The sequence below is a fragment of the Passer montanus genome, unplaced genomic scaffold (assembly GCF_014805655.1).
Source record: "Passer montanus isolate IOZ18808 unplaced genomic scaffold, ASM1480565v1 scaffold63, whole genome shotgun sequence".
In the NCBI taxonomy this organism is placed as follows: Eukaryota; Metazoa; Chordata; class Aves; order Passeriformes; family Passeridae; genus Passer; species Passer montanus.
This window is the reverse complement of record NW_024371371.1, coordinates 1,831,319-1,854,840: the sequence shown is the minus strand read 5'-3', so window position 1 is coordinate 1,854,840 and position 23,522 is coordinate 1,831,319. Positions and strand designations below refer to the sequence as shown.

At 43.5% G+C, this 23,522-nt stretch overlaps 1 protein-coding gene across 2 annotated transcripts in view; it reads left to right on the top strand.

The window, feature by feature from the left end:
• ARHGEF4 (Rho guanine nucleotide exchange factor 4) overlaps window positions 1-23,522 on the top strand; it is a 219,940-nt gene that overhangs the window by 164,916 nt on the left and 31,502 nt on the right. For both annotated transcript variants that reach the window (XM_039728062.1, XM_039728063.1), the window contains one exon: window positions 9,125-9,264. In XM_039728062.1, coding sequence (XP_039583996.1) covers window positions 9,125-9,264 — 140 coding nt within the window. The remainder of the gene's footprint in view (window positions 1-9,124; window positions 9,265-23,522) is intronic.

Genomic DNA, 23,522 nt, shown 5'->3' with positions numbered 1-23,522 from the left:
CAACCAGAATTTCCTACAGCATGTTTGTGTTCTTTCCTTTGTTTAATAAAGCAACAGGTACAAGAAAGGAGGCTCTGTGAGAGCCCAGCATAGCTGCATTCCTACCATGATCCTGTGAGAGCTCTGAGGAAGCTGTTTTAGAGGTGAAGCAAATCAGCACTAAATCAATAGAATTAAAATAGACAAGGGCAGTGTGAGATCTGGGACATAACAGCACTTGCATGAAGAAATCACCAATTAAGTCTTTGGAAAGTAGCTGCAGAGGCAGGAGGAACAACAATTCCTGAGAGAATGGGGGAGCATTTTCTCTTGAAGGTCTTTATTTGACGGCTGGTGATGACTAGAAATATTGATTCTGTCTGAGTTGTTTAAAGGTCTTTCATTTGCATTCTAGAAGAGAAAAAAAATTATTAAAACACAGATTTTTGGAATGCTTGAGTATGCACCAGGGCTTTAGTTCAGATGAACAGAGATTAGGTGAAGGCAGAGCAATAAGACTCAGTAGCAGTAAGATAAGTGTGGCTCCTTTGTTTGCACGTTCCCACAGGCAAGTTTCATATATTTGAGCAAACAAAAGCTGAGAGAAGCCCAAAGGTGATTCCAGGGGTGATGCCACAGTAACCATGCACTGAAATTGTGGCAAGTATTGAGATAATTCAGGGGAGTCTGTGGGAATAATCTTTTAAATAAACAGTGTCTCTTTTTGTCTGATTGCTGATCTTCCAACTTGTGGGATGTGCCTATAAGGTTTTGAAAATCCAGAGCTGATGCTCTTCTAAAAATAAACAGATAAAAACAAATAAATTCCTGGAACCTTATTGACAAAATCTCTTCCAGCCCATTTTTGTCAGGCTTGTCAGCTGTACTAACACTCTTTGATGCTGCTCTACCTCCCATGTTTGCTGCAGTAGGTGTTGCCCACTGTAAATAACCATTGTTCTGGTTTCCTGGCCCATTTGCTTGAATTTCCTCAGTTTTTGTTACACTTCTGGATAAGAATGGGTGGATATGGACACAGGGATGTAGCGTTTTCCACTTTGCAGGTGAGCTGGAGGCTCACTGAGCACTCTGCTGATCTGAGCTGACTCTGGTCACGCTCCAGAGGAGTGTCAGACGTGCTGCTCCCCAGGCAGCAGCCTGGCAGGGTTTTGGGATGCAGTGCTCTGAAGAAGGGGCAGCTTTGGTGCTGGTGGTGGTTTTCACATCAAGGGAGAGCAGTTTGGTCTGATTTTTACTCAAATGTAGCAGGCACAGGGCTAAGCAGCAGACTGGAATGGACAGGTGAGAATTCCACATGAGTTTGGAGTGTCAGTGCTTGTTACCTGTTAGAAATGAGAAAAGCAATAATTTCAGTCTTTCACAGAGGAAATGTTCAAAAAATGATGGTAGATTGTCTCATCTAGACACTCACATCCAAACTCCTTTAAACTGCAGCCACTTCAATGAATAAAAGTAATTTTTGGGGCAGTAAATGACATGCCAGGTATTTATTCCAACCTGCACACCTTACCAGGGATATGGTAAAAATGTGCCTGGGTACTGGAAAGGATTTGTCTGCCAGCCTTGATTGCTGCCATTGACTTCATGCTTAGACTGTGATAGGGCTTAAAGGACTGAACTCAAATTGGTCCCTGTTGTGTTCAGGGCTGTCCAGACATAAAGTAAATAGCATTTCCAGAGAGGTTCATCTGCAAAACCAGAGCAAACAGTCACTATGGATGAGTAATCAGACCTGAGCAAACAAACAACAAATACAAGGAGGAGGAGGACGTGCCTGCTTTTTTCCAAGTCAGTGGCTGTGATGGGAACAAGGCCAGTGAATTAATAGTTTGTGTGCAGTACAGCAGAGGCACTTTTCAACAAAGGATCAGGCTTTGGATGAACAAAGTATATTTATGTGATTTCCTATCTGGTTTTCCCACTGTGTCCACTCTTCTTCAAATCTAGTTATACCACTGCCCCTCTCCCAGTTGTGCCATCACCCAACAATCCAGGAGGGAGTTGGGGGCAGCTCTGTGCCCTGTGTGTGCCAGGGCAGAGTGGGCCAAGTGGCAAGTGGTGACATGGGAGTCAGAGCTGCAGAGCCATTCATAATCCACGTCTCTCTTCCCCATAATTATCTCTGCTACCCGAGAGAGTTGAGAACTCCCTTAAGCCTCCCTGCAAGTCATTTAGATTCTAATTGGGATTTAAAAACTCTTGAAACCTGAGTGGGTGGCTCAGTGCATTATTGTTGATGAATGGTACCCTGGGTGATGTGCCCAGCAGAGGATCTGTGCTTGGTTTTCCAGTGAAGAGCTGTCCTTTTTTTTTTTCTTCAAGCACAGATTTGCTCTTTACCTCAGCTAATTAGGAACTGGCTTAATTCACAAAAGAAATTCTGTTTGTGGCACTATACCAAAATGTTAATTCAATTTTGTTATGTTGAATCCTTTCCCTTCTTAATGTTTCTTTATAATGGAGGGGATGAAGCTTGCTTTCTCCACTTCAATATTTTCGTCTTTCCTTCCCAATCTGTGATTTCTCCTTGAAAGACTGGCTTAACATGGTTTTGTAACCTACTCAGAAATGTCATCCTAATGACCTCAGCTCTCTAGGCTTGGTTTTGAAGGACCAGGTTCCTGGTGATTTTCTGGTTTGTTTTGGTATTTTGTTTTATTTAGGTTTTTTCTCCTCACTAAGCTCATCCTAACTGGTCATTGTTCCCTTGTCGCTAATTCCCTGCCTGACTTCCCTCTTCCTGTTAAACTGGCCCACAGCATGAGCAGAATGATGAGAGGGTCCATCAGCACAGTAAGAGCTGCAGAATTGCACTGCTGGGGCAGCAGTGGGATGACATCACTGATGGATTTCTCTGTGGCAGCTGCAGAGGGACCTCCGTGTACCAGGCATCTGATAAATGAAGCACATAATTGAGAGCAGGACTGATGGAGGCTGCAGCTCTATTTCCAAGGAGACAAGGGGTTGGCAATCCCAAATGGGTGAAGAGGAGGGAGAGGGGCTTCTCTCACCTGGGCCATGTGGTCTGGGTGTGGTTCCCAACCCCACGCTTCACTTGTTTATCATCTTAAATCTCTTGAAGTGCTTCCTGCACAGCTGCACTGAGCTTTCCTGTGGGCTGCACACAACCACAGCAATCTCTGCTCAGTGAGGCAGAGGGGATGATGTTGTTAGCTCTGAATTAATTTGCTCTGTGAGTGTAAATCAGCCTCCTACTGTTGTTTTGGTGAATTATTTTAAATGTAAATGCTACAGAGACAAATGAAATGGGTGGATGTGGGAAAAGCACACTTGAAAGAGAGAATTCAAATACAGGAAAAATTGTTCCCTTTGTCAATATAATGTGCTTTTAATAAACTATGGATGCTCTTGGCTTTCCAAGCTGTCTGTAATCATCATGGATTCCTGTCCCAGCCTTACCCCTAAAAGCTGTAGACTGTAAGTCAAGTGAAAACAGATAACCAACGTTTTGGGAAAGTGCCTCCAGCCCATTTTCCTTCAGTCCTGGGTCATTGTTCAGGCTTGTGACCCAGACACACGTCTGGAGCTCCTCGCCACTGGGGAGCTGCTGGGGTTTGTTCCAGCTGAGACATAAACCTCTGTGAGTTTGAGAGAGCTCTGTTAAGAGGCTGTGCTAAATTTGGGGCTTTATTGTCCAACTCCTCCAAGGAAACTATTCTAGAAATTTATTCAGTGAGAACAGTTTTCCAGTGAGAGGGTGGGATTATATTCCTTTAATTAATTTATTTTTTTAATATAGTGGTAGGTGTATGGGGGGGTTTGGCTGTTATTTTGGTTTGGGTTTTTGTTTGAGCTTTTTTTTGACTGTTCGACAGCAGCTTGTGTTCACTAATTCCCGGCACACGGAATGGAAAGTGCCTCCAGCCCATTTTCCTTCAGTCCTGGGTCATTGTTCAGGCTTGTGACCCAGACACACGTCTGGAGCTCCTCGCCACTGGGGAGCTGCTGGGGTTTGTTCCAGCTGAGACATAAACCTCTGTGAGTTTGAGAGAGCTCTGTTAAGAGGCTGTGCTAAATTTGGGGCTTTATTGTCCAACTCCTCCAAGGAAACTATTCTAGAAATTTATTCAGTGAGAACAGTTTTCCAGTGAGAGGGTGGGATTATATTCCTTTAATTTATTTATTTTTTTAATATAGTGGTAGGTGTATGGGGGGGTTTGGCTGTTATTTTGGTTTGGGTTTTTGTTTGAGCTTTTTTTTGACTGTTTGACAGCAGCTTGTGTTCACTAATTCCTGGCACACAGAATATGTGAGGCAGGTCCATCCTTTGAGTGAGAAGCAGAGCACAGATGTGTGGAACTGCATAACCTGCACTAGGTGACATTAGTCTGAACTGAACTCTGGACTGCAGTTAACATTTGTTTTCTGATACCTCCAGTAGATCATCTAATTCCAACTTCGTCTTCCCACCAGTTTGATGAACAAGACAAAACCTTTTCTCTGTTTTCCCCTCCCTGCCATCCCTGTTGGTGGTGAAGATCAAGGCTGTCCCAGTGCAGCCCCACTGGTTTGCTCTCCAGTGTCACCTAGGCTTGATTGTGAAAACCCCACCATGCAGGCAGCTGCCTTCCAGTTGCCCAATTTACCTCTAAGCAGGATGCAGTTGCACTGGCAGGGTGGCAATGGGATGTTCAGCCAGGCTTGTCTCTCCCTCTGGGCACTGAGTGCTCTTCCCTGTGGAACCACAGAACTGGTAACAGCTCCAGGGGCTTTCTGGTGGCATGGAGAGCCCTGGAATTGTGTGCCAGTACCTCTTAGCATCACCTTTCAGCAAGGCAGGGGCACAGGCAGAGCCCAGCCAGGACCCTTCCCACTGCTGCCTGCTTATAGCTGCATTCCAGCCTCTGCAGGGAGGTGTGGGCAGGGTGAGCCCTTCCCCTGGACCACCCTGACCAAGCTTCACTTGATTTGCACAGAACCTTCCCTTTTGTCCCTGAGTGCAGCCCAAGTTCTGCCTGCTCAGGCACACAGAGCACCTGTGCCACTCCCTGGTTCCAGTGACACGTTTTGTATGAGTTTGGAAACTTTATATCCCCAAGATAATTCTTCATGGAGTCAGGTTTTTGACACTTTTGCTGTATGGATGCATTAAAAAAAGAGTTTGTGTGGCATTCTTTTGTGAGCTGCTCTTGCTAGCATTATCCATCTGCTTTTCTACTGTAATGACATAAATCCCAAGCTTGGGCTAGGACTAACAGCAGCGAGAAACAGAGTTTTAGTTCCTGCACATATTGGCTGTAGTACTAAATGTTGGTCACTCCCCCTCCCTCTGATCCTGTGTGTGGGATTTGTTGCCATATTTAGTGAAATTCATCAGGACAGAGGTATAAATATGAAGAAATCTGCTTGAGTTAATTGATGCTTGCCTTTACTTTTTGACAGAACATTGTTCCTTGGTGTGACCTGGCTGCCAGGGTCAGGTCAGTGTTCCAGAGAGGCCAGGCCTGACTGTGCCACTGAATTTCAGTGTTAGACAGAGATGAGCACTTGGAGGTGGCAGGAATGCAGCATCTGAATTAGCCCTGTGCAGTTTGATAGTGGCCTGTCCAGGCAGTGCTGTGCTGTGGGCAGGCTGATAGACTGCTTCAGCAATCTCTGCTAACTTGTCTTCTAAGATTTTTGTACAGTGCTTTCTTCTTTTCTACGTGACCTAGTTTGTGCTTTGCACGTTAAGTCAGTTCCTACACTAAAATCCTTCATTCTCCTGCTTCCTTGATGGCTTTCTAGTGCATTGGGTCACCATTCCAGACCACTATTTTATTTATTTGTGGTCATGCCTTTCATCTAACCTGCTTCAGAGCAAATTCTTATTTTTCATTAATTCAATTCTTCCCTGCAGCATTAGTTTGGGAAGATGTGCAACGGCTGTATTGGGCCATTCTTCTTCAATGATTGAGAACTTTCTCATGCTTGTGAAGTAGAGTTTTGGTGCAATATGTCTATAAGGACTTTTTTTTTTGCCAGCAAATCTAATCCTAAATGCAGTAGCATTTGGGAAGATGTGCAACGGCTGTATTGGGCCATTCTTCTTCAATGATTGAGAACTTTCTCATGCTTGTGAAGTAGAGTTTTGGTGCAATATGTCTATAAGGACTTTTTTTTTGCCAGGAAAACTAATCCTAAATGCAGTAGCTGGTCTTGAGACAGCAGAGAATTGATGAGCTTGGTAAGATCAAGAGGAAAAACAGATCTCTAGTAAAAGCAAGCACAGCTTTCAAGGCACTTAGCAGAGGTACAGAGCATTTTAAGTAACACAGATAAATACCTCCCTGGAGCTTTTGCTTTTTCATCTAAGCACAGATCAGAGAACAAATAGGAAAATGTGGGGGCAGAAAACAAAAGCTTTAAAGATGCCAATGAACATTTTTCAAGCTGAAGGTTACTTTCAGCAGTGAAAATAGCAGAAGATGTGTAAGGGGAAAGCAATGAAGCCATGTGTAAAATAAGGGAAAAGAATGAGATCAGAGGGCTGCAGAAGAGTTTTGAATTAAGTGACTGCTGACTTGCTTCTTGTAAATGATTTATTTTTATTTGTTCTTGAAAAATGTTTCTAATTTGTTTCTGTGCTACACTATCACACTGGAAGTTGTTCATTACTATCAGACAAAGGTTTCTCAGTCAGTGTATGAGCAAAATGTGATACCTTTAATGCCCTTACCTTTAGTTTTTAAAGTTCCAACCATGGTAGCTCTGCATGAAATTATAATATCAGTGGTATTCCAGCTGGTTTTGAGTTTTATATTAATGGACTAGGTCTTAACCCCAGAATTGCTTTACATGCAATCTCTACTACTGGCACTTATTCAGTGCAGAATTTCTGTATAATGAACGATGTGAGGTGTCAGAGCAAAGCTAGGGGAATGCTTGATTTTTTGGTGAAATGTCACTTAAAGTTGAATGGTTGGGTAGTTCCATACTTGCTCAGAAAATTTGCTTTAATCATAAGCTCATATGCACCTCTGTGTCCTGAATTGCCATCAGTACCAAGTGCAGTCCCAGCTTCAGACAATCTTTGCTGTGTTGTGCCTATTTATTGAATTCAAAGCATAAACAAGCAAGTATTTAGTTTAAAAATAGCTCATACTTGTCATTTTGATGTCAGGTCACTGCATTGAACTGATAGCTGCTACACTGAATTTACACCTCACTGGTAGTAGCAGAGATCAGGTGGTGCAGCCTTAACAAACCATCCCATGTCCTGAAAGTGTTGATGAGGACAAACTCTGCAGGTCTGCTTGGAACCTCTGTCAGCACTTCATTCAGTGCTAATGTGGTGCAGCTTTGGTTTCAGGTAATTAATAAGCTAATAAATCATAAGGTGCTTTTTTTCACGCAATGGCACAATTAGGTGCATAAGATGCATTGTGAAGGGAAGTGAGGGCTCAAGACCAGGTTTGTGAGTCTCTCCCTGTTAAGGCTCTACAAAGTCAAGCTCAAAATACTTTTTTCACCTGTTCATGTGGTGCAGCTTTGGTTTCAGGTAATTAATAAGATAATAAATCATGGGGTGCTTTTTTTGACCCAATGGCACAATTAGGTGCATAAGATGCACTTGTATTGTGAAGGGAAAGGAGGGCTCAAGACCAGGTTTGTGAGTCTCTCCCTGTTAAAGCTCTACAAAGTCAAGCTCAAAAGATTTTTTTTCACTTGTTTTGCAAAAATTTGGAGGGTCACATCATGTAACTTGCACAGCCAAGGCTGTTGCCAGGTGTGCTGATAGTAATGCCTGTGTTTTCATTCAGTTTTACTCCTGTAGCCATGTCAAGTCCATTTACTAAAATTACAATTTCTATCAGCTGTTCTCTGCACCATGGCTGTGTAGGTGCTTGCTTCATGCACAGGAATCTTTGTCAAGCCCACTGCTTTGTCATGGAAACTGTTGCCCTAGCAGTTGCTAATCCAGATGAATATGCCAGCAAGTGGTTTCTTTAATCGCTGTCATTTTTCACAGATTTGAGAACAGAAGGTTCATGTTCAGTAACCAGTACAGGGATGGGGTGAATGACACTGCACGGCACTGTAGGGTATTTGCTAATGCCTCAAGGAGACTTTAGGAAAAAAGCCCTGCCCATGAAACAGGTGAAGTGACACTTTCTTCTGTGCAAGGAATATAAATCCCACATTTTTATTTTTCTCAGGCCTTTGGTGTTTGTTGTAGCTGCAGACCGTGAACCCTCCATTATCTGTAGCTTGTTGGGGGCTGTGCTGAGCAGAATGGCCTTCCTGTGGTAATATTGGCTAATTCTGGAGCAAACACCATTTTAGGCATCCAAAAGGATTCTCAAATAAGTGTGTGGAAGAAAGGTGAAGGTTTTTCCCAAAGGCTGAGATTTCCTTTGACCTGATAGGATTTGGTAAATCATAATCCTCAATGTATGAAGTGGCAGGCATGAGCTGCTTGTTACTTAGTCCAGTTTGCTGTCACCACAGCCAGGTCCTAATAAAATCACATTTGTGTCATCATTACCCTGTGCCTTTTTTCAGACCTTGTTTTGCTATTCTTGCTTGGTCTTTTCTTTGCAACATAGAGCAGTTGTCGAATGTTTTTAAATTGTATTTTCTGATCTAGAGAAAGACACAATCATTTATGGGGGTAAAACATGAGTGGAGAAAAATTCTCTGAAGAACAGGCATGCATAAGGGTTGAATTCTGACCCAAAATTTCCTCTAGTTTCCTTGTCTTTTTCCCCTTTATACTGCATTACGGTGCTCCTCGCCCCAGTGAGCTGCCATCCTGGTTTGTTGGGGTTTTTTTTTTAAAGTTTTAAGGTTTCAAGTTATTTTTTTATTTTGATTTATATTTTTTGATGAATTATTTTTTTCTGTGTGTTTTATATGGGTAATTATTTTAATATTAGGAGTTAATAATGTAAGTTCTTTAAAATGATATGGATTATTTATAATGTTTGATGGGATAATAGGTTATGTTTTGTTTTTGTAAATAAAAAATATTTTTGTGGTAATTTAAGAGAAATAGAATTAAATGTAGATGAAATTTTAGAAGTGCTATATTTTAAAAATTGGTTTTATATATAGGGTGATGTGGAGGAATTTTTTGTTTTTTTGAATGCTGTGTGCCAATGTGTGCATTTTGCTGTTGCAGTGATCACTGATGGAGGCCTGGACAAGACAGCCCTGACGGACGATGTGGGGAGCGAGGAGGATCTGTACGAGGAATTCCGCAGCTCCAACCACCGCTACGGCCACCCCGGGGGCGGCGGCGAGCAGCTGGCCATCAACGAGGTGTGTGCTGCTGCTGGGACACAGCCAGGCTGCTGGTGCTGGTTCTGGAACCACAGCCAGGCTGCTGGTGCTGGTCCTGGAACCGCAGCCAGGCTGCTGGTGCTGGTTGTGGAACACAGCCAGGCTGCTGGTGCTGGATCTGGAACACAGTCAGGCTGCTGGTGCTGGCTCTGGAACCACAGCCAGGCTGCTGGTGCTGGCTCTGGAACACAGCCAGGCTGCTGCTGCTGCTGGGACACAGCCAGGCTGCTGGTGCTGGTAAACCACAGCCAAGATGCTGCTGCTGCTGGAACCACAGCCAAGTGGCTGGTTGTGGCTCTGGAACCACAGCCAGGCTGCTGGCCCTGAAACAGAGCCAGGCTGCTGGTTCTGGTTCTGAAACCACAGCCAAGCCGCTGGTTCTGTAACCGCAGCCAAACTTCTGGCTCTGGAACCACAGCCAAGCTTCTTGTGCTGGTTCTGGCTCTGGAACCACAGCCAAGCTGGTCATGGTACAGTGCATGGGGCTTTAAATGTCATTTACTGTGGGCACCATTTACAGCCGGGTGACAACAGGGGCTGGGCTGTCCATCAGGGTGCTGTCCCCAAGGCAATGCACAGCCACAGGGCCTCTCCTGTTGCTTATTTTTGATTGAGAAGTTTAAAAACACTAATGAACTTGTTAAAAACATTAATGAACAAGTTCAGGCTTGGAGTGTGTTGTACTGAAGGCATAATGGAAATGTTAAAAAAATCCCTGGCCTACCTGTTTCTTTAGTCACAGGTAAGGAGGGTGCAAAGTTTGATACAGGTTTGGTCTTTGCTGTTTCTTCCTGTTCCCCAGTGTATTCACTCTAGGGATGTGAAAGTCCTGCCTACTGAAATAAATCACACAGGACTCCAATTTCTTCATGGTGGAAAAAGCCCATTCTTTATTCACATATTCACTCCTTTTTATACAGTGTTACAGACCTTGTGTGTGACTCTTAATTGGTCAGTAGCTTTCTTGCTAATTACTTTATTGGTTCGTAAAAGGTATTTTACTTGTCTGTCAAATCTCTCTACTCTTAAATACTTTACATGTTTTCTTCAGTGGTTCTCATGGGATGGATTTAATGTTTATGTAGGTGCCAGTTGTTTTTCACCTAGGAATAGATTGTGTTAAGGAACTGCTCACACAAGGATTGCTTTCACATGGCAATTTGTAAAGTGCTAACTTTGCTTAGAAGAAATGACAGGCTAGCTATCAATTTAACAGAGCAGGCCTGATTTTATGAGGCCTTTTTTAATAATTTTTCTACTTTAATGCAACACCTGTCTTTTTAGTCATATTTAACAGAGCAGGCCTGATTTTATGAGGTCTTTTTTTAAAATAATTTTTCTACCTTAATGCAACACCTGTCTTTTTAGTCACTGTTTTCAGCTATTTTCTTTTATAGTGCTGATCCTGATTAAGTTGACATCAGCAGTGTAAAAACCTACTACTTTGTTTAAGCAGTGCCATGAGCACCACACTAACAGATCTAAGATGTTTTGCCTGAAAAAGTACTGGTTTTTATCTTGTGCACTAGAGCTGGCATCCTGCTACACACAGAATGCTTTTTCTGTGAGGTGAGCTTGAAAGAGGGGAGCATGTTCACCACATGAGTGATCTCTTGAACTCCTACACCTTTTTCTCTCTTTCCTTTGCTCTGTTAGCTACACATGACCTTCCCAAGATGAGAAGCGGGGATGAAAGAAGTATTATGTTTTCTTGTGCTAAGCTACAACTGAAACTACGTGGCTCTCAGTGTGTGTGTTTGATACACCCACTGATGGTGCTTCTGGGGTCTGAAAAAGCTCCAGAAAGCTGCACAGTGAGGGTAACAGCTTTTCTTCAGAAACAACAACAGCAAATGCTCATGCAGCAGTTCTCCTGCTCCCACTGCTCAGAATCCCCACCTACAGCCCTGGCTAAGGAAGGGAGTTGCTTCATTTTCTTTTCCTATTGCTTACATCCAGGGGTTATCAAACCATGGTCAGAGCTTTTTAATTTAAACTCAGTGATCTTGGGCTGGTGTCACTGGCAAGAAAATATGAGCAGAGCACCACAAAATCTTGAGTTGTGTTTTACATTTACCTGGTGTGTTTATGAGAGTCCCAGGCACCACAGGGTCAGTCCCAAAGCATGCACTGAGTCTGTGGGAGGAGGATTCTGCTTCCCTCCCACTCAGGTGCTTGCATTAAACAGGATATCCTCTGTATCTCCCTTCCCTTCCCTTCCCTTCCCTTCCCTTCCCTTCCCTTCCCTTTTTTTAAAATCAGAAAAAAAACTTGCCAGCAGGTCTCACCATCATGCATGTGGTGGTTCTTTCTTTCTTTATTCATTATTATTGAGAACAATTGCTTTTCTTTCATTTCTTAAAAGTTCATTTTATTAGAGTAAAATCCCCTCACTTGTAATCAGGAAAGAAATGGATGTGTCCAAAGCAGGTGTAATTAGTATAATCTATGAAGCATATGTGGGGTTTTGTTGGCCAGTTGACTTGAAAGAAAAAAAGATTATTTTTGGCTTGTTCCCTAGAATCTTGCCTGTTCAGGAGCCAACAAAACTGTAAGAACAAACAGTTCATTATTTACTTTGTCAACTTGTTCCTAGCAGTAATTAATCCATCACTTGGTTCCAGTGAGCCTCAGCAAAGCTTCCCAGAACAAGAGATTACAGAAAAGTACAAAATCTCTGCAGTGGAACACTGAATCTGTGAGATGGGAATTCCAAAGCAGCAGCCATCTTCAGCGTTGGAATTGAAATATCTCAAATAGCTGATAGCTGGACAGGCTTATCCTCATCTTCCCTGCTGGACCAAAAGGTTTAGACCTGAGTGTTTTCCATAGTGCTAGGAGTGATGTCGGGTGAAGATTTCAGTGTTCACTCATTCAGTCACATTTTGTGAGTAGTCTCAGCTTTGTTTTATTGTATTCCAAGCTGCATTTTATTGGTTGTGGATAAGGATACTATGGTAACCACATTATTCTTAGCCTTCTTGGAAGAAACAGCTTTCAAATAAACAGAGAAGGCTGAAATACATTTTCAAGGCTGTTGGCAGACCAAGTGTTGCATTAAAGAACAAAACACCCAACCACTGAGTTTTAGTTCATTTTGGATCAAGAGAAAATTATTATGAAATAAAAAAGAAACCTTTCATAAAACTAGAATAATTTATTGGCAAGAACACTAGAGGGATGAAAGAAAGCTGGGAAAGTTGTATAGAGCCCACCTAAGAAGATCAGCATGAGGGTGGGTAAGAGCCAAAAAAAATCAATCAAAAAGTAATAATAAGGGTTTGGGATGACAAAAGAGGCAGGGGAAGTAATTTTCTTGGGGCATCTGTTTGACATTCTTTCAAATGCTTTCTTGATCAGGAAAAGAGATTTTTGTGTTTAGATTGTACTTGGTAGAGTTTACTTTGTGTTTGCTCCAGATAAAGACCCTGTCCTTGTATTTTATTGTGTCCAGGTATCATTGGTGAAAATGCAACAAGAGAAAAATCTGCGTGTTTGCTCCAGATAAAGACCCTGTCCTTGTATTTTATTGTGTCCAGGGTATCACTGGGTGAAAATGCAGCAAGAGAAAAATCTGTACTACAAATACATTGTGATTCTGTCCTTCCAGTTCTCCATAAATGTTATGTATAGCACAGATCCAGCTTCAAGCTTCATTAAATGTGTTGCAGGCAGTGTGAAGTGGAGAACAGGAGGGATTAGGCACATAAAAACCTGGCTCTGGAGTGACCATGGTGATGAAAAGCTGTCTAGTTTTCCCCACTAAGTAATTGGCCTGGGTGAGGAAGGTTGGACCTCTTTGCTTGGTAACATCTGAGGTGTCTGAGGGTTTGTTGTGTCCTGCTGTAGGGAGGGGTCATGCAGCTCTGTGCTTTGCAAGAAATGCAATTGCAGTTTTCAGCACAGCCCTTGCAGTCCTCCATGAACAGCACCGTGCCCATCTTGTGAAAGCAGAGCTCTAAGTGTTCAGAAAATAACAGCAAAACTCCCAATTTTTCCCTTATCTCTTATGGCTCTGTGCCTGATAAGTTTGGAATTTGGTATGTGAAAAGGCACAATTCATTGCTTCAGCAGGCCAGGATTTTATCTAAGACACGTAGCCACTGCTGCCTTGTGTTTTAAAGTGACAATATCATAGTGTCCTACAGATGTTTGAGCTAACCCGTGGTTGTTGACAAGATGCCATTAAGCTAATTGGTTCCATCATATATGTTTCTGATTTAACAAAGTAATTAACCCAGAGAAGTGTCCAAGGTGGCACACACAAGGCATCTGCCACACACCCAGGGCAGCAGACACTGTGGCGGAACTCTCTCCATCTTACTGAGTCTCTCAAACATTACTTTGGTGCTGGGCTCTTTGATCTGAGCTGGGCTCACCCAGTGCTTCTTCCAGACCAGTCAATTTTAAACAAGACAGACTTATGAACTGTTGGGGTTTTTTAAAGTAAAAAACTAAAACAAACCAGCAAAACCAAATCAAACCCCCAAACTCATAAAATGTTAATACAGATGAAATCAGAACAACTGATTTTTATTTTGTTAAACATGAATAATATCCTTCACAGCCTTTTTCACTTCATTTATCTTCATTCTAATTAATAGAAATCTCTTGTGTACTATATGAAGGCAAATTTCATAAGACAGAAACATTTTAAAATAGTGCCACAAAATATTGCCATTCCTTTTCTTTAAAAGAGTGCAGAATAGATTGCAAAATCTGTGGTCACCACAGATTTCCAGACTGAAAACAGAATGATTGATCATATGGAAGCAATAACATTCTTGTGTAATCTGGGAGATCTGTTATCACTTTTGTATGTTAATGTGAGTATATTGCTAAAGCAAACAGAAACCAGTTAACAAACACCTGCAGCACCCATTGAGTTTTTTTTTGTTTGTTTTTTTGTTTGTTTGTTTTGTTTTGGTTTTTTTTTCGTTTTTGTTTTTGTTTTTTTTCCCCCCTTCTGGAGGACCTAATTCCTGCTTTTGTGACCCACGTATTCCTGCAGCCAAGGCTGACAGCTGTGCTCCAGAAGCAGCAGATATGATTTATTTGCAGGATATAGTATAAAGCTCAGTGCTGTCAAGGACAAGAAATAATGTTCCCCTGTGGATATGAATCTTTACTAGATCCTGGTTTTTGGTCCCAAGTGCTTGTGTAATTTTGTGTAAGGCTTAAATGTCAGTCTTCAGAGTATGGAGTCAGAATTGTAACTTCTTTTACTGCCTGGTGGATTTACTTTTTAGAGTTTTCTGGTCTGAAGACTTTGAAGGTTTTTTTAGAGAGCTTTTTGCAATGGATTTAAAGGAAATCAGTACATTCAAATACTCTATGGCAATTATGTCTCATCAAACACCAGGATCAGTAGCTAAGTGCTCCCAGGGGTTTCCAGAGCCATATTTCTGCCTTCTACCACGGGCAGCTGGGGCTGCTCTGAGCCATTTTCTCACGTCCTCCTCAGCGCTGGCACTTGGGCATCCCCTGAGCAAGGGATGCTCCCTCAGGCTGAAGATGCAGAGAATGTGATGGAAGCCAGGGTAGCTCACTCAGCACTGAGGAAAGGCTGTCATGAGAGTAAATGCTGGGATTTTTTTGAAAGGGGGGAGAAATGGGATGTGCTTTCACACCTGCAGTCATGCAGTGAGTCCTTACCCATCCAAATGCTTGTTCTCAGCCATGGGAGGTGAGGGCAGGTGGCTCCCCTACCATGGGTCTGTAGCATAGACTCCACCAGGAGTTCAATCCATGTAGAAGCATTTCTAGAAAATATTTGGCTTTTTTGCTGGACCATTCTTTCTCTAAACACACCAATTAATCTGATACACATCAGGAACAAATAAAAAACCTCCAGGCTTAGCTTGGTTTTTGGAGCACAAATAATGGGGGGCTGTTAGAGTTCTAACTCCCAAACCAAACCTCTGTGGTGGGACAGTGCTGCAGGTGCATTAGGGAATGGACCTCTTTCACCAAGCAGAACCAGAGCACACAGTCTCAAGCTGTGCCAAGGGAAATATAGGTTGTCTATTAGGAAAAAGTTTTTCACTGAAAGAGTGATAAAGTTCTGGACGGTCTGCCCAGGGAAGTGGTGGAGTTACCATGTGTTTGAAAAAAGATTGGATGTGGCACTGGATGCCTGGGTTTAGCTGAGGTGTTAGGGCTGGGTTGGACTCAATGATCTTGAAGGCCTCTTCCAACCTGGTCACTCTGTGATTCTGTGAATTCTGTGAGTGGGTATGGGCTCAGTCTTTCAGGGAATCCAACTCCTGCTTCCAGGAGCCAAGCTGGAGCAGCAGAACAGGAGAGGCAGCCTCTGGCTTTCACCTCTTTGTGGGCACAAGTGTGCCCCACATGCACACAGACGTGTTTGAAGAGTGGGAGGCACTGCACAAACTTTCATCCTGGCTGTAAAACAGCTAAATACGTCACTCAAAGGAGATAACTGGAGACAGTGTGGTGGATTTGGAGCTCTTACATCAGCCCTGCCAGCTATTAGATTGTAAAGACTAACAGCTTCTGTTAACGCTTGTTAATGATCTCCTGTGTGTATTAGGGGACTCCATAAAATGTCTGGCTTTTGTCTGCATTAAATGTGTTCCCAGTTACTGGGGTGTGAGGAGGGGCTTGGCTCCACAAATAGTATTCCCTTTGGTAAAAAAAATGATCCAAGAATGTTTTAACTCCTGAAGTAACTTGTGCCAAATCACCTCAAAGACTGCCTGTGTTTTATCCAGTGTGTCCATGGGCTCCCAGAGCTCTGTTTGATGTTCCCCACCACTTAAAGACAATATGATGAGTTTACAAGAGGTCTCTATCCTGAAGATAAATGCTTTGGCATCCCATTAAAAGGGCTCCTTTAACCTGTAGCACTGTGTCCTGTAGGGTAAGGGCTGTGTTGCAGGAAGGTCTTGGCTTCCTGCCTGCCACTTTCAGCTCCTGAGGGTCATTTACCACAGTGCCACTGAGATCTTCAGATCCTCCCAGGGGGCAAGGCAGGCTCTAACCCCTCGAGGTCCTCGTGGTTCTACCTGCTGAGGGCTCTCACCAGCACCTAATGAGGGTCTGTGCAATGAAACCAAGGAAATGTGCAGGGGAAGGGGAGTGATTTCACCATCCCTGTGTAAAGTGGAAGCCTTTCAAACCTGCCCTCTCTCTGATACAAAGAAGGAATTTACCCTGTCCTCAGGAGCTCCTTGTTTGGCTTTCAGGGATCTTGGCTTGGTACTTAACTCTCCAGTGCTGTTTTATGGGAGAAAGAGCATTAGAAGCACTGTGATATTTGCAGCCCTACAAAGATTTTGGTTCAGAAGTGCAATAAACTGCTGTAACCACTGCTTGAAACGGGAGCCTGACAGTGTGCAAAGACAAGTCTGCTTTGCAGAATCTTGGTGTTACAATTAGCTCTGCCAGTGTCTTTATTTTAAAAATAGGTTTGGGGATGTCCATACCCCAGTTTAGCAGTTCAAGAAACACCTGGGATGGATAACAGAGCAACAAGCAAGTGGATATTGGAGTACAAAGATTTACTGAGAGCAGGGGATAAAGAAGGAATGTGAGAGAGTAGGAATGCTGGGTAGAGTTTATTGCAGAGGTTATGTTACTCCAGGCTTAAGTGTTTGCATGGAGACAGGGAAGTGAATGACTCTCATTTTATACCATACTTGTCTCAGGTTCCTCTCAACATGGTTTTGATATCAGAACATTTCTTGGATTTGTTCTCTTCTCCAAATCCTGATTTGGAGCAGCTTTTCTCTGCAAAGAATTTTCCTAATTCTCCGAAGACAATTGATCCCAGTGGTGGAAAAACAAAATCCCTCCTGACTCTTGACCCTTCAAAGAGCACTGTTAATCCCTCAAGAGATCTTCCCCATCAAGTAGGGGACCAAGGCCCCTTGTCCTATACTTGGTAAGTTGGGGCTGAGTTAGCAAAAAGTTTGGCCATGATTTAACAGAGTGAAGGCACTGACGTATTCCTTGCAGTTTGATTTTCCCACTCTGGTGAAAGCAGAAAGATCAACAACAATAACCACGCTGCTCAAATGCCAGCCCTGCTCCTCCTGAGGCTCGTGGGAAGGCTGCCCCTCTCTCGAGGGCACTTGGGGCCAGCCCTCCTGGGTGCCCTGGGAGAGCCAGCTCACTCATTCTCCCCTTGCAGCAAAAGGAGGAAATGTTCCTGCAGTGACCCCGTTGCTCCCACCGGGAAGGCTCCACGGGCAGGGAACAGAGCAGCCTTTGTCCCCAGCAGTGGGGCTGTCCCACACACCTCCTGTGCCCCTGGTCAGGCTGTCCCAGGCCTCAGGGGACATCGAGCTCAGCTTCTCCCTTCAAGTGTTGGATTACGGGGAACAGTGACCTAGAAAGGTGCTGTGGGGATTGTTTTTTTCAGTTCTCCTTCTAGCTGATGTTATCTGTGATCTCTAGAGAAGATCCTGTTTCTGGCTGTTCCACTGACTCGCTGCTGGCAAGCCTCTGTGTCAACAGGTTTTATGAAATGAAGGCAGGGTGTGTGAGCTATCCAATACAGACTGAATGCCCCGTTTTTCCCACATTCCTCTGTCCCTAGTGCATGCTTTGCTAGTAAAGCACAGGGGCACCCTGTTCATTTACTGCTGGGGCTTGATAACCCATGCTCACCTTTCTGATTATCTTAACAACCACTCACCAGGTTTGCTTCTGAGCTGTGTCAGATTCTTAATAATTTTTGGGGCAGTTTTTGGAGAACAGCCCATCAAGGTTTGATCTTCAGGGTGTATTGTTCTGCTGCATTTTTTTCAGCCTTCTCATTAAAACAGAGGTACCAGGGGAAATATCACCTCAGAAGGCTGCTTGACCAAGTAAAATTTCTGCCCTACTTTTTTGTCATGTATAACATAGGAATGCCTAGCCTGATTTTTATACACAGCTTATGTATGTCTTTATTCTCTTACGGATTTTCTCATTCTCAAGGAACTTGTTCCTATCTGTGGAGCTTATTCTTCTCTCCAGCCCTCCTATAGCTCCTATACTTACATCAGAAGGCAATGAAGGAGGACTCCCAAATTAATATTACTACAGACCAGCCTGGAAGAACTTTAGAGACCTGTCACTTGGAAACAGTTTTCCCGTTCTCTGCCACCACAAGTCTGGTATATTCTGTAAGAGGTGAGGATGCTGAGCAGTAAGAAAAGGGTCAGAACACTGCTCTGCAACTAAATGCATTATTTTAAAGGTGGCAAGTAAATGAATGCTGTCCTTGTAATTTTATAAAGTGTGGGCTCAACATAATATCTGAGACAGCCCAAAACTACATTGCTTTCTTGTAAGTCCCTGTACAGCCAGAAAGAAGGGGGACTAGTGGTGTAGAAACAACCAGAAAAATGAAGCTTGGCCCTGTTCCCCCTCCTCTCTCCAGCCACTTCTTGTAGAAACTCTTACAGGGATTGTCTGTTAATGTTTTTCCAGCTTTGTACATAGGCATCTTCTCTACTCCATGTTCCCATATTCACCTTGTCACTCACCTTGTCCTGTGATTCATCCCCTTCTCATCCACTTTACCTGTTTCACTGGCTTCATGCAGCTTCCTCTGACCTCACCTGCTTCAAGTCCCACAACTCTACCTGTGCCTGTTTCCTCTCCTGTTTCCTGGACTTTTCTAGGGGTATTTGTCTGACTGTTTTTCCCTTATTCTCTCTTCCAGCCCACATAGTGCCCAAATGGCCATTCCCTGTTATTCTGTTATCCATGGCTGTCAAATTTTCAGCTCAAAACCATGATACCACAAAACCAAAAAGCATTCAAGTAATTTCAAGAGCCCAAACACCTCCTGTCTCAGTCACTAAGGATGTCATTGCCAGCATGTCTGTTCCTCTGCCCTCTAACAAGAGTGGTGTGGTCATTTTCTATTCTGACCCCTTTCTAGATATTGCATTCAGGCTCTTAATCTTGCTGGTCTCCAAGCATTTCCCTTCTTTCCATCTGCCTTACTACAAACCCCATTCAGCCTGTGTTTATTTCAGAGCATCTTTATTACAACATCCTTTGTTCTGTGTCCAATTTGTACTGAAAATATCCACCTTCCTATGCCACTGCATGGGCTGTGCCAGCCTGTATTTGCTTCTCCCTGCTTGTTCCTTGTTCTGCCACATTTATCCTAACATGCTTGCTCTTGTTTCCCAGGCCATTGCTGTCTGTATCCCTCTCCTGCCATCCCAAAATCCCCAAAGCATGCCCAGCTCCAGCCCAGCTCACCCTCAGCTCCCAGGGTGAGGTGTGGGATGTGTTGTGTCAGCACCAACACTTTCCCTTGGCACTGGAGCTGCAGGTCATGCTGGTAATTCCCAGATGCTTCAAACATGTGAACAGTTGCTGTTGCTGCTCTTGAAAATAAAACTTACTTTAGGAGAATTTGGAAGATTTTCTAGATTTAGTAATGTCTGAAAGCAAAAGACTGGTTGCTAAGCAGATTGTCTCCTTCTCTTTCTTTTTTTTTTTTTTTTAATTTTTAATTACTAAGTCAGACTTCTAATTAAGTCAGGGGTGGCCAGTGTGAATGGCTGCTTTTCTTGCAGTCTCCCAGTGGGGTCATGCCTTAATCTATGCACTCCATAAGGAGATGATCAGGGCCATTTTCTTTCCATTCAGAGTTATCTCGTGAGTCGTGGTACTTGAGCACAAGAACAGCTTGTAAAGTTTTGGCAGCACTGCCTGAGGAATCTGCCCAGGGAAGTAGTGGCTGTAAAAGCTGAGTGGGCTTAAACCATGCAGAGCTAGAGAAAGATGCAGTGGGAGTAACTGCACTCTAGTAACACAGTGTTACACACTGTAAAAATTCAAAGCAAACTCTGACAGACTGTTTTCCATTTTAGAAGTACATGATCATATGCAGCTGAAAAAGCTACACTTATTCTGATGTTTTCTGGCCCTGGCTCAAAAGGAATGCTGTCCTTTTGGGAGGTGTTATCTGCAGTGTTACTGAGATTTAGCTCAATGCATAGCAGGGTTGAGAGTTGCTTAGTTTGGATGTTGGGAAAAGTGTAATTCTGGGAGTTAAGAAAATTTGGTTTCCTTGGAATGATTTGCAGGTACAAATGCTTGCCTCTCTCACAATTTCATTGTCAGTCTTTTCAGCTGCTGAGCTGTCATCCACTGAATATCCACTCATCCTGGATTCTTTTTTAGAAGACGAGTTTGGAATGGTTCACACCAGTGTTATAGATAGAAGTATTTTTATCACCCAATTAAAAAATAAAAATCAACAGAAGCTTCTTCCCTGGCAAGTTCTTCAATAGCTCTGTGTAATGGAAAGGGCAGTAATAATTAGGTGATTTTTATGTCAAAGAGAAGTTGAAGGGGGAAAAAATCCAGTCATGTGGACCTAGGTGAATCTGGCTGTTACAACATTAAATGTTTCTGGAAGTGCTGAATGTGTTCTCTTCCTCTGCAGTTTAATGCCCAGCATTCCAACAGCCAGTGATGGCACCCAGAGGAACAGGGGAATTCACATTTGTGTCTGTGCCTTCCGTGGTGCAACAAGAGAGAGGAAAGCTGCCTCAGAAGGTATCCTCTTTAGGAGTACCTTAGGGAAACTTGTAAAGGAGTTCACATTTGTTGTGATTTGCACACACAGAGCCAGCAAACCCTGGAGCTGCCTGCCTGCTGTGTCCATGGGCTCTGCCCTGAGCAGGCAGCTGGGGCAGGAGCTGTGTGTCAGCTGGGCCCAGTCCAGGCCCAGTTCTAGCACTTCTGTCTGTGTCCATGGGCTCTGCCCTGAGCAGGCAGCTGGGGCAGGAGCTGTCTGTGTGTCAGCTGGTCCCAGTTCAGGCCCAGTTATAGCACTTCTGACTTTGTTAATATTTAGATAATATCCTTTTCAGCTTGTTGGAGGTGGAGTGTTGATAAATGACCCAGTAAGAGCTCTTTTTCTGTCTATGGATATTCAGAGCCTGGTTTATTAGTGCCTACAATACTAGAGTATCCTTGCCTTTAAGAGGAGTTGAATTGTGTTGTTCTTGTACTTCAGCAAGCACATTCCTATTTGTGACAAGCCAAGAATAGGAAGTCCTGGAAACGTGCTCCAGCATGGTATGCAGTGTTCTACTTGGAGCTTTGTTTTCCAAATCTGCTCACCAGGAGAGAGGACAAAGGTGCTGAAGGTGGGGCTGGTCCCCCATAGCAATGCTCTTGGTGGCCTGGTTGTGGGACATGAGCTCTTTGCTTTCCCAGCATGATGGACCCAGCTTCACTGCTTGTCTGCTCACTTATTTATCTTTGTGCTGCTTATTGCAGTTCTTATTTCTTCACATTTATGTGTGTGTGCCTTGCAGTTTCCAGTTCAGCTGTTACAGTATTGAAACCCCCTTTTCAGTGGTAGGCAGTGGGTTTGTCTGTACTCCTGGCCTCCTAAAAATCACACTCAAAACAGTCTTCAAAAGCTTAGGCCTCGTGCGCTAAGGACTGGGCAATATTTAGTATCATTTTGATGAGACATGAAGGCATGTCTTTTGTTTTCTATTTTATCTGATATTAGACTGGGGGGTTCTTGAATAGCTCATTCCCTGAAGCCTTGGTCACTGAGCAGCTCCTGGGGCTTTGTGTGTGTCCAGGCTTTTGAGGCTGGATGTGCTCACTTCTTACTCTCTCTGAGTGGCAGCATTATTCCCAAGGTGCAGTCCTGGCTGAGGATGGCTCTTAGAAGAACGAGTCAAAGGAAATTATTACAATTGCAAATTAGATTCCAGTGGAGATTGTGCAACAATTATTTGAAATATGCTCCCTCAGTGATAGTTACACAAAGTGAGCCCTGCTGTATTACAAGCCACAAGGTAAAACTTCCAGCTATTTCATCTCTTGCTGGTGCCACCTACCACAGAAGCATGTCTGATCAGTGAAGAGTAAGAATGAGGCTTTATTTCCATGATGGAAAAATGCCATGTGATGTTTAGCAGAGTGCAGCAGTAGCTGGAGAGCCCCCCCAGTGCAAACACTTGGAGTTACCATGGGAGTGACTCCCCCGTGCAGAGTCTCTGCCCCAGACCTTGTGAGGGGATTCACTGTGAGGGTGGAAACAAAAGCCAGGTCACAGCTAGAGCCACTCTGCAGCTTTTGTCCTTGTCCAGTTTCTCTTCACTGCGGGGTCAGAAGGGTGAGTGCCCCTTAACATTAATTGTGCAGTGCTCCAAGATGTACACGAGGCAAATATGTTATTTGTGCCCAGGCAATGCAGTGCAGGGGGCACTTGGGTCTGCACATCAGAAGAGCAAAAGAACATAGCAGGGGCTTGGGGAGTTTCTTAGACACCACAGAGTTGGATGAAAATGCACCTTCCACTACAGTTTTGTACCTTTTTTGCCCCCTGAAATTTCTTTCTGCCGTCAGTTTCCCCTGGACTTCTTTTTCAAGGGGGGCTCAGAGCAGTGTCCAAGAAGTGAACTGCTTTCCCCTTTCAGATGTCTTCAGCCAAACTTTCTGTGCTTTCACCTCCAAATGTTTTAGCATGTTCATAAGTGGCAAAGATTCCAGGAGACTAGTGGAGAATTCTATCATGGATTTTAGAAACTACCCTGTATCCTGCAGTACTGACAGTGCAGCTCTGCCAGCCTTGTTGAATCTCTGGAGTTTATCCATTTCTTTTCAGTGTAACTATGTGCTTACAGAAGATAGTAGCTGCTGTGCAGGTTTCAGAGAAGTGGATGTGATCATGCTCTCCATTCACCATAATTAGCTCCTCCTGAAGATCTACATCCCACCCAAATCCTGCTTGGTGGCTTATGTCCAAACTCAATCAGGCAAAAAAGCCTTCAAAGCCAGACAAGGTTTGCAGAATGCCCAGGAGTTGAACAATGCAATGATGCGAGTCAACTGTAGACTTGAAGAACTTTCAGTAAATTGAAGTCTGCAAGCTTTGAACTGTTCTGCTGCTGTGCACATGGCAGGGAGAAATAGTTTGTTAAAGCTTATCAGCTCTAAAGCTGGTTATCAGTCACTGCAGGGCAAAAACTCAAGCACGGTGAGCTTGGGCAGCCTGTGGATCCCAGCAGTTTGCTCTGTTTGTGGGGTTTTCCTACAGGTCCTGAAGCTGCATTGAGAGCACAAGATCTCATCCTACACATCATTATCCTTGTTCTACATTTAGGCTAAAGACAATGAGGTTTGCAAGATCTTTGTGTTCAGAAACAAGAAACTGAAATAATTCTTTATTTGATTTTATTATGACTAAGAAAGACAGCTATCTTAAACATTGCAGACAATGGAAGTTTTGA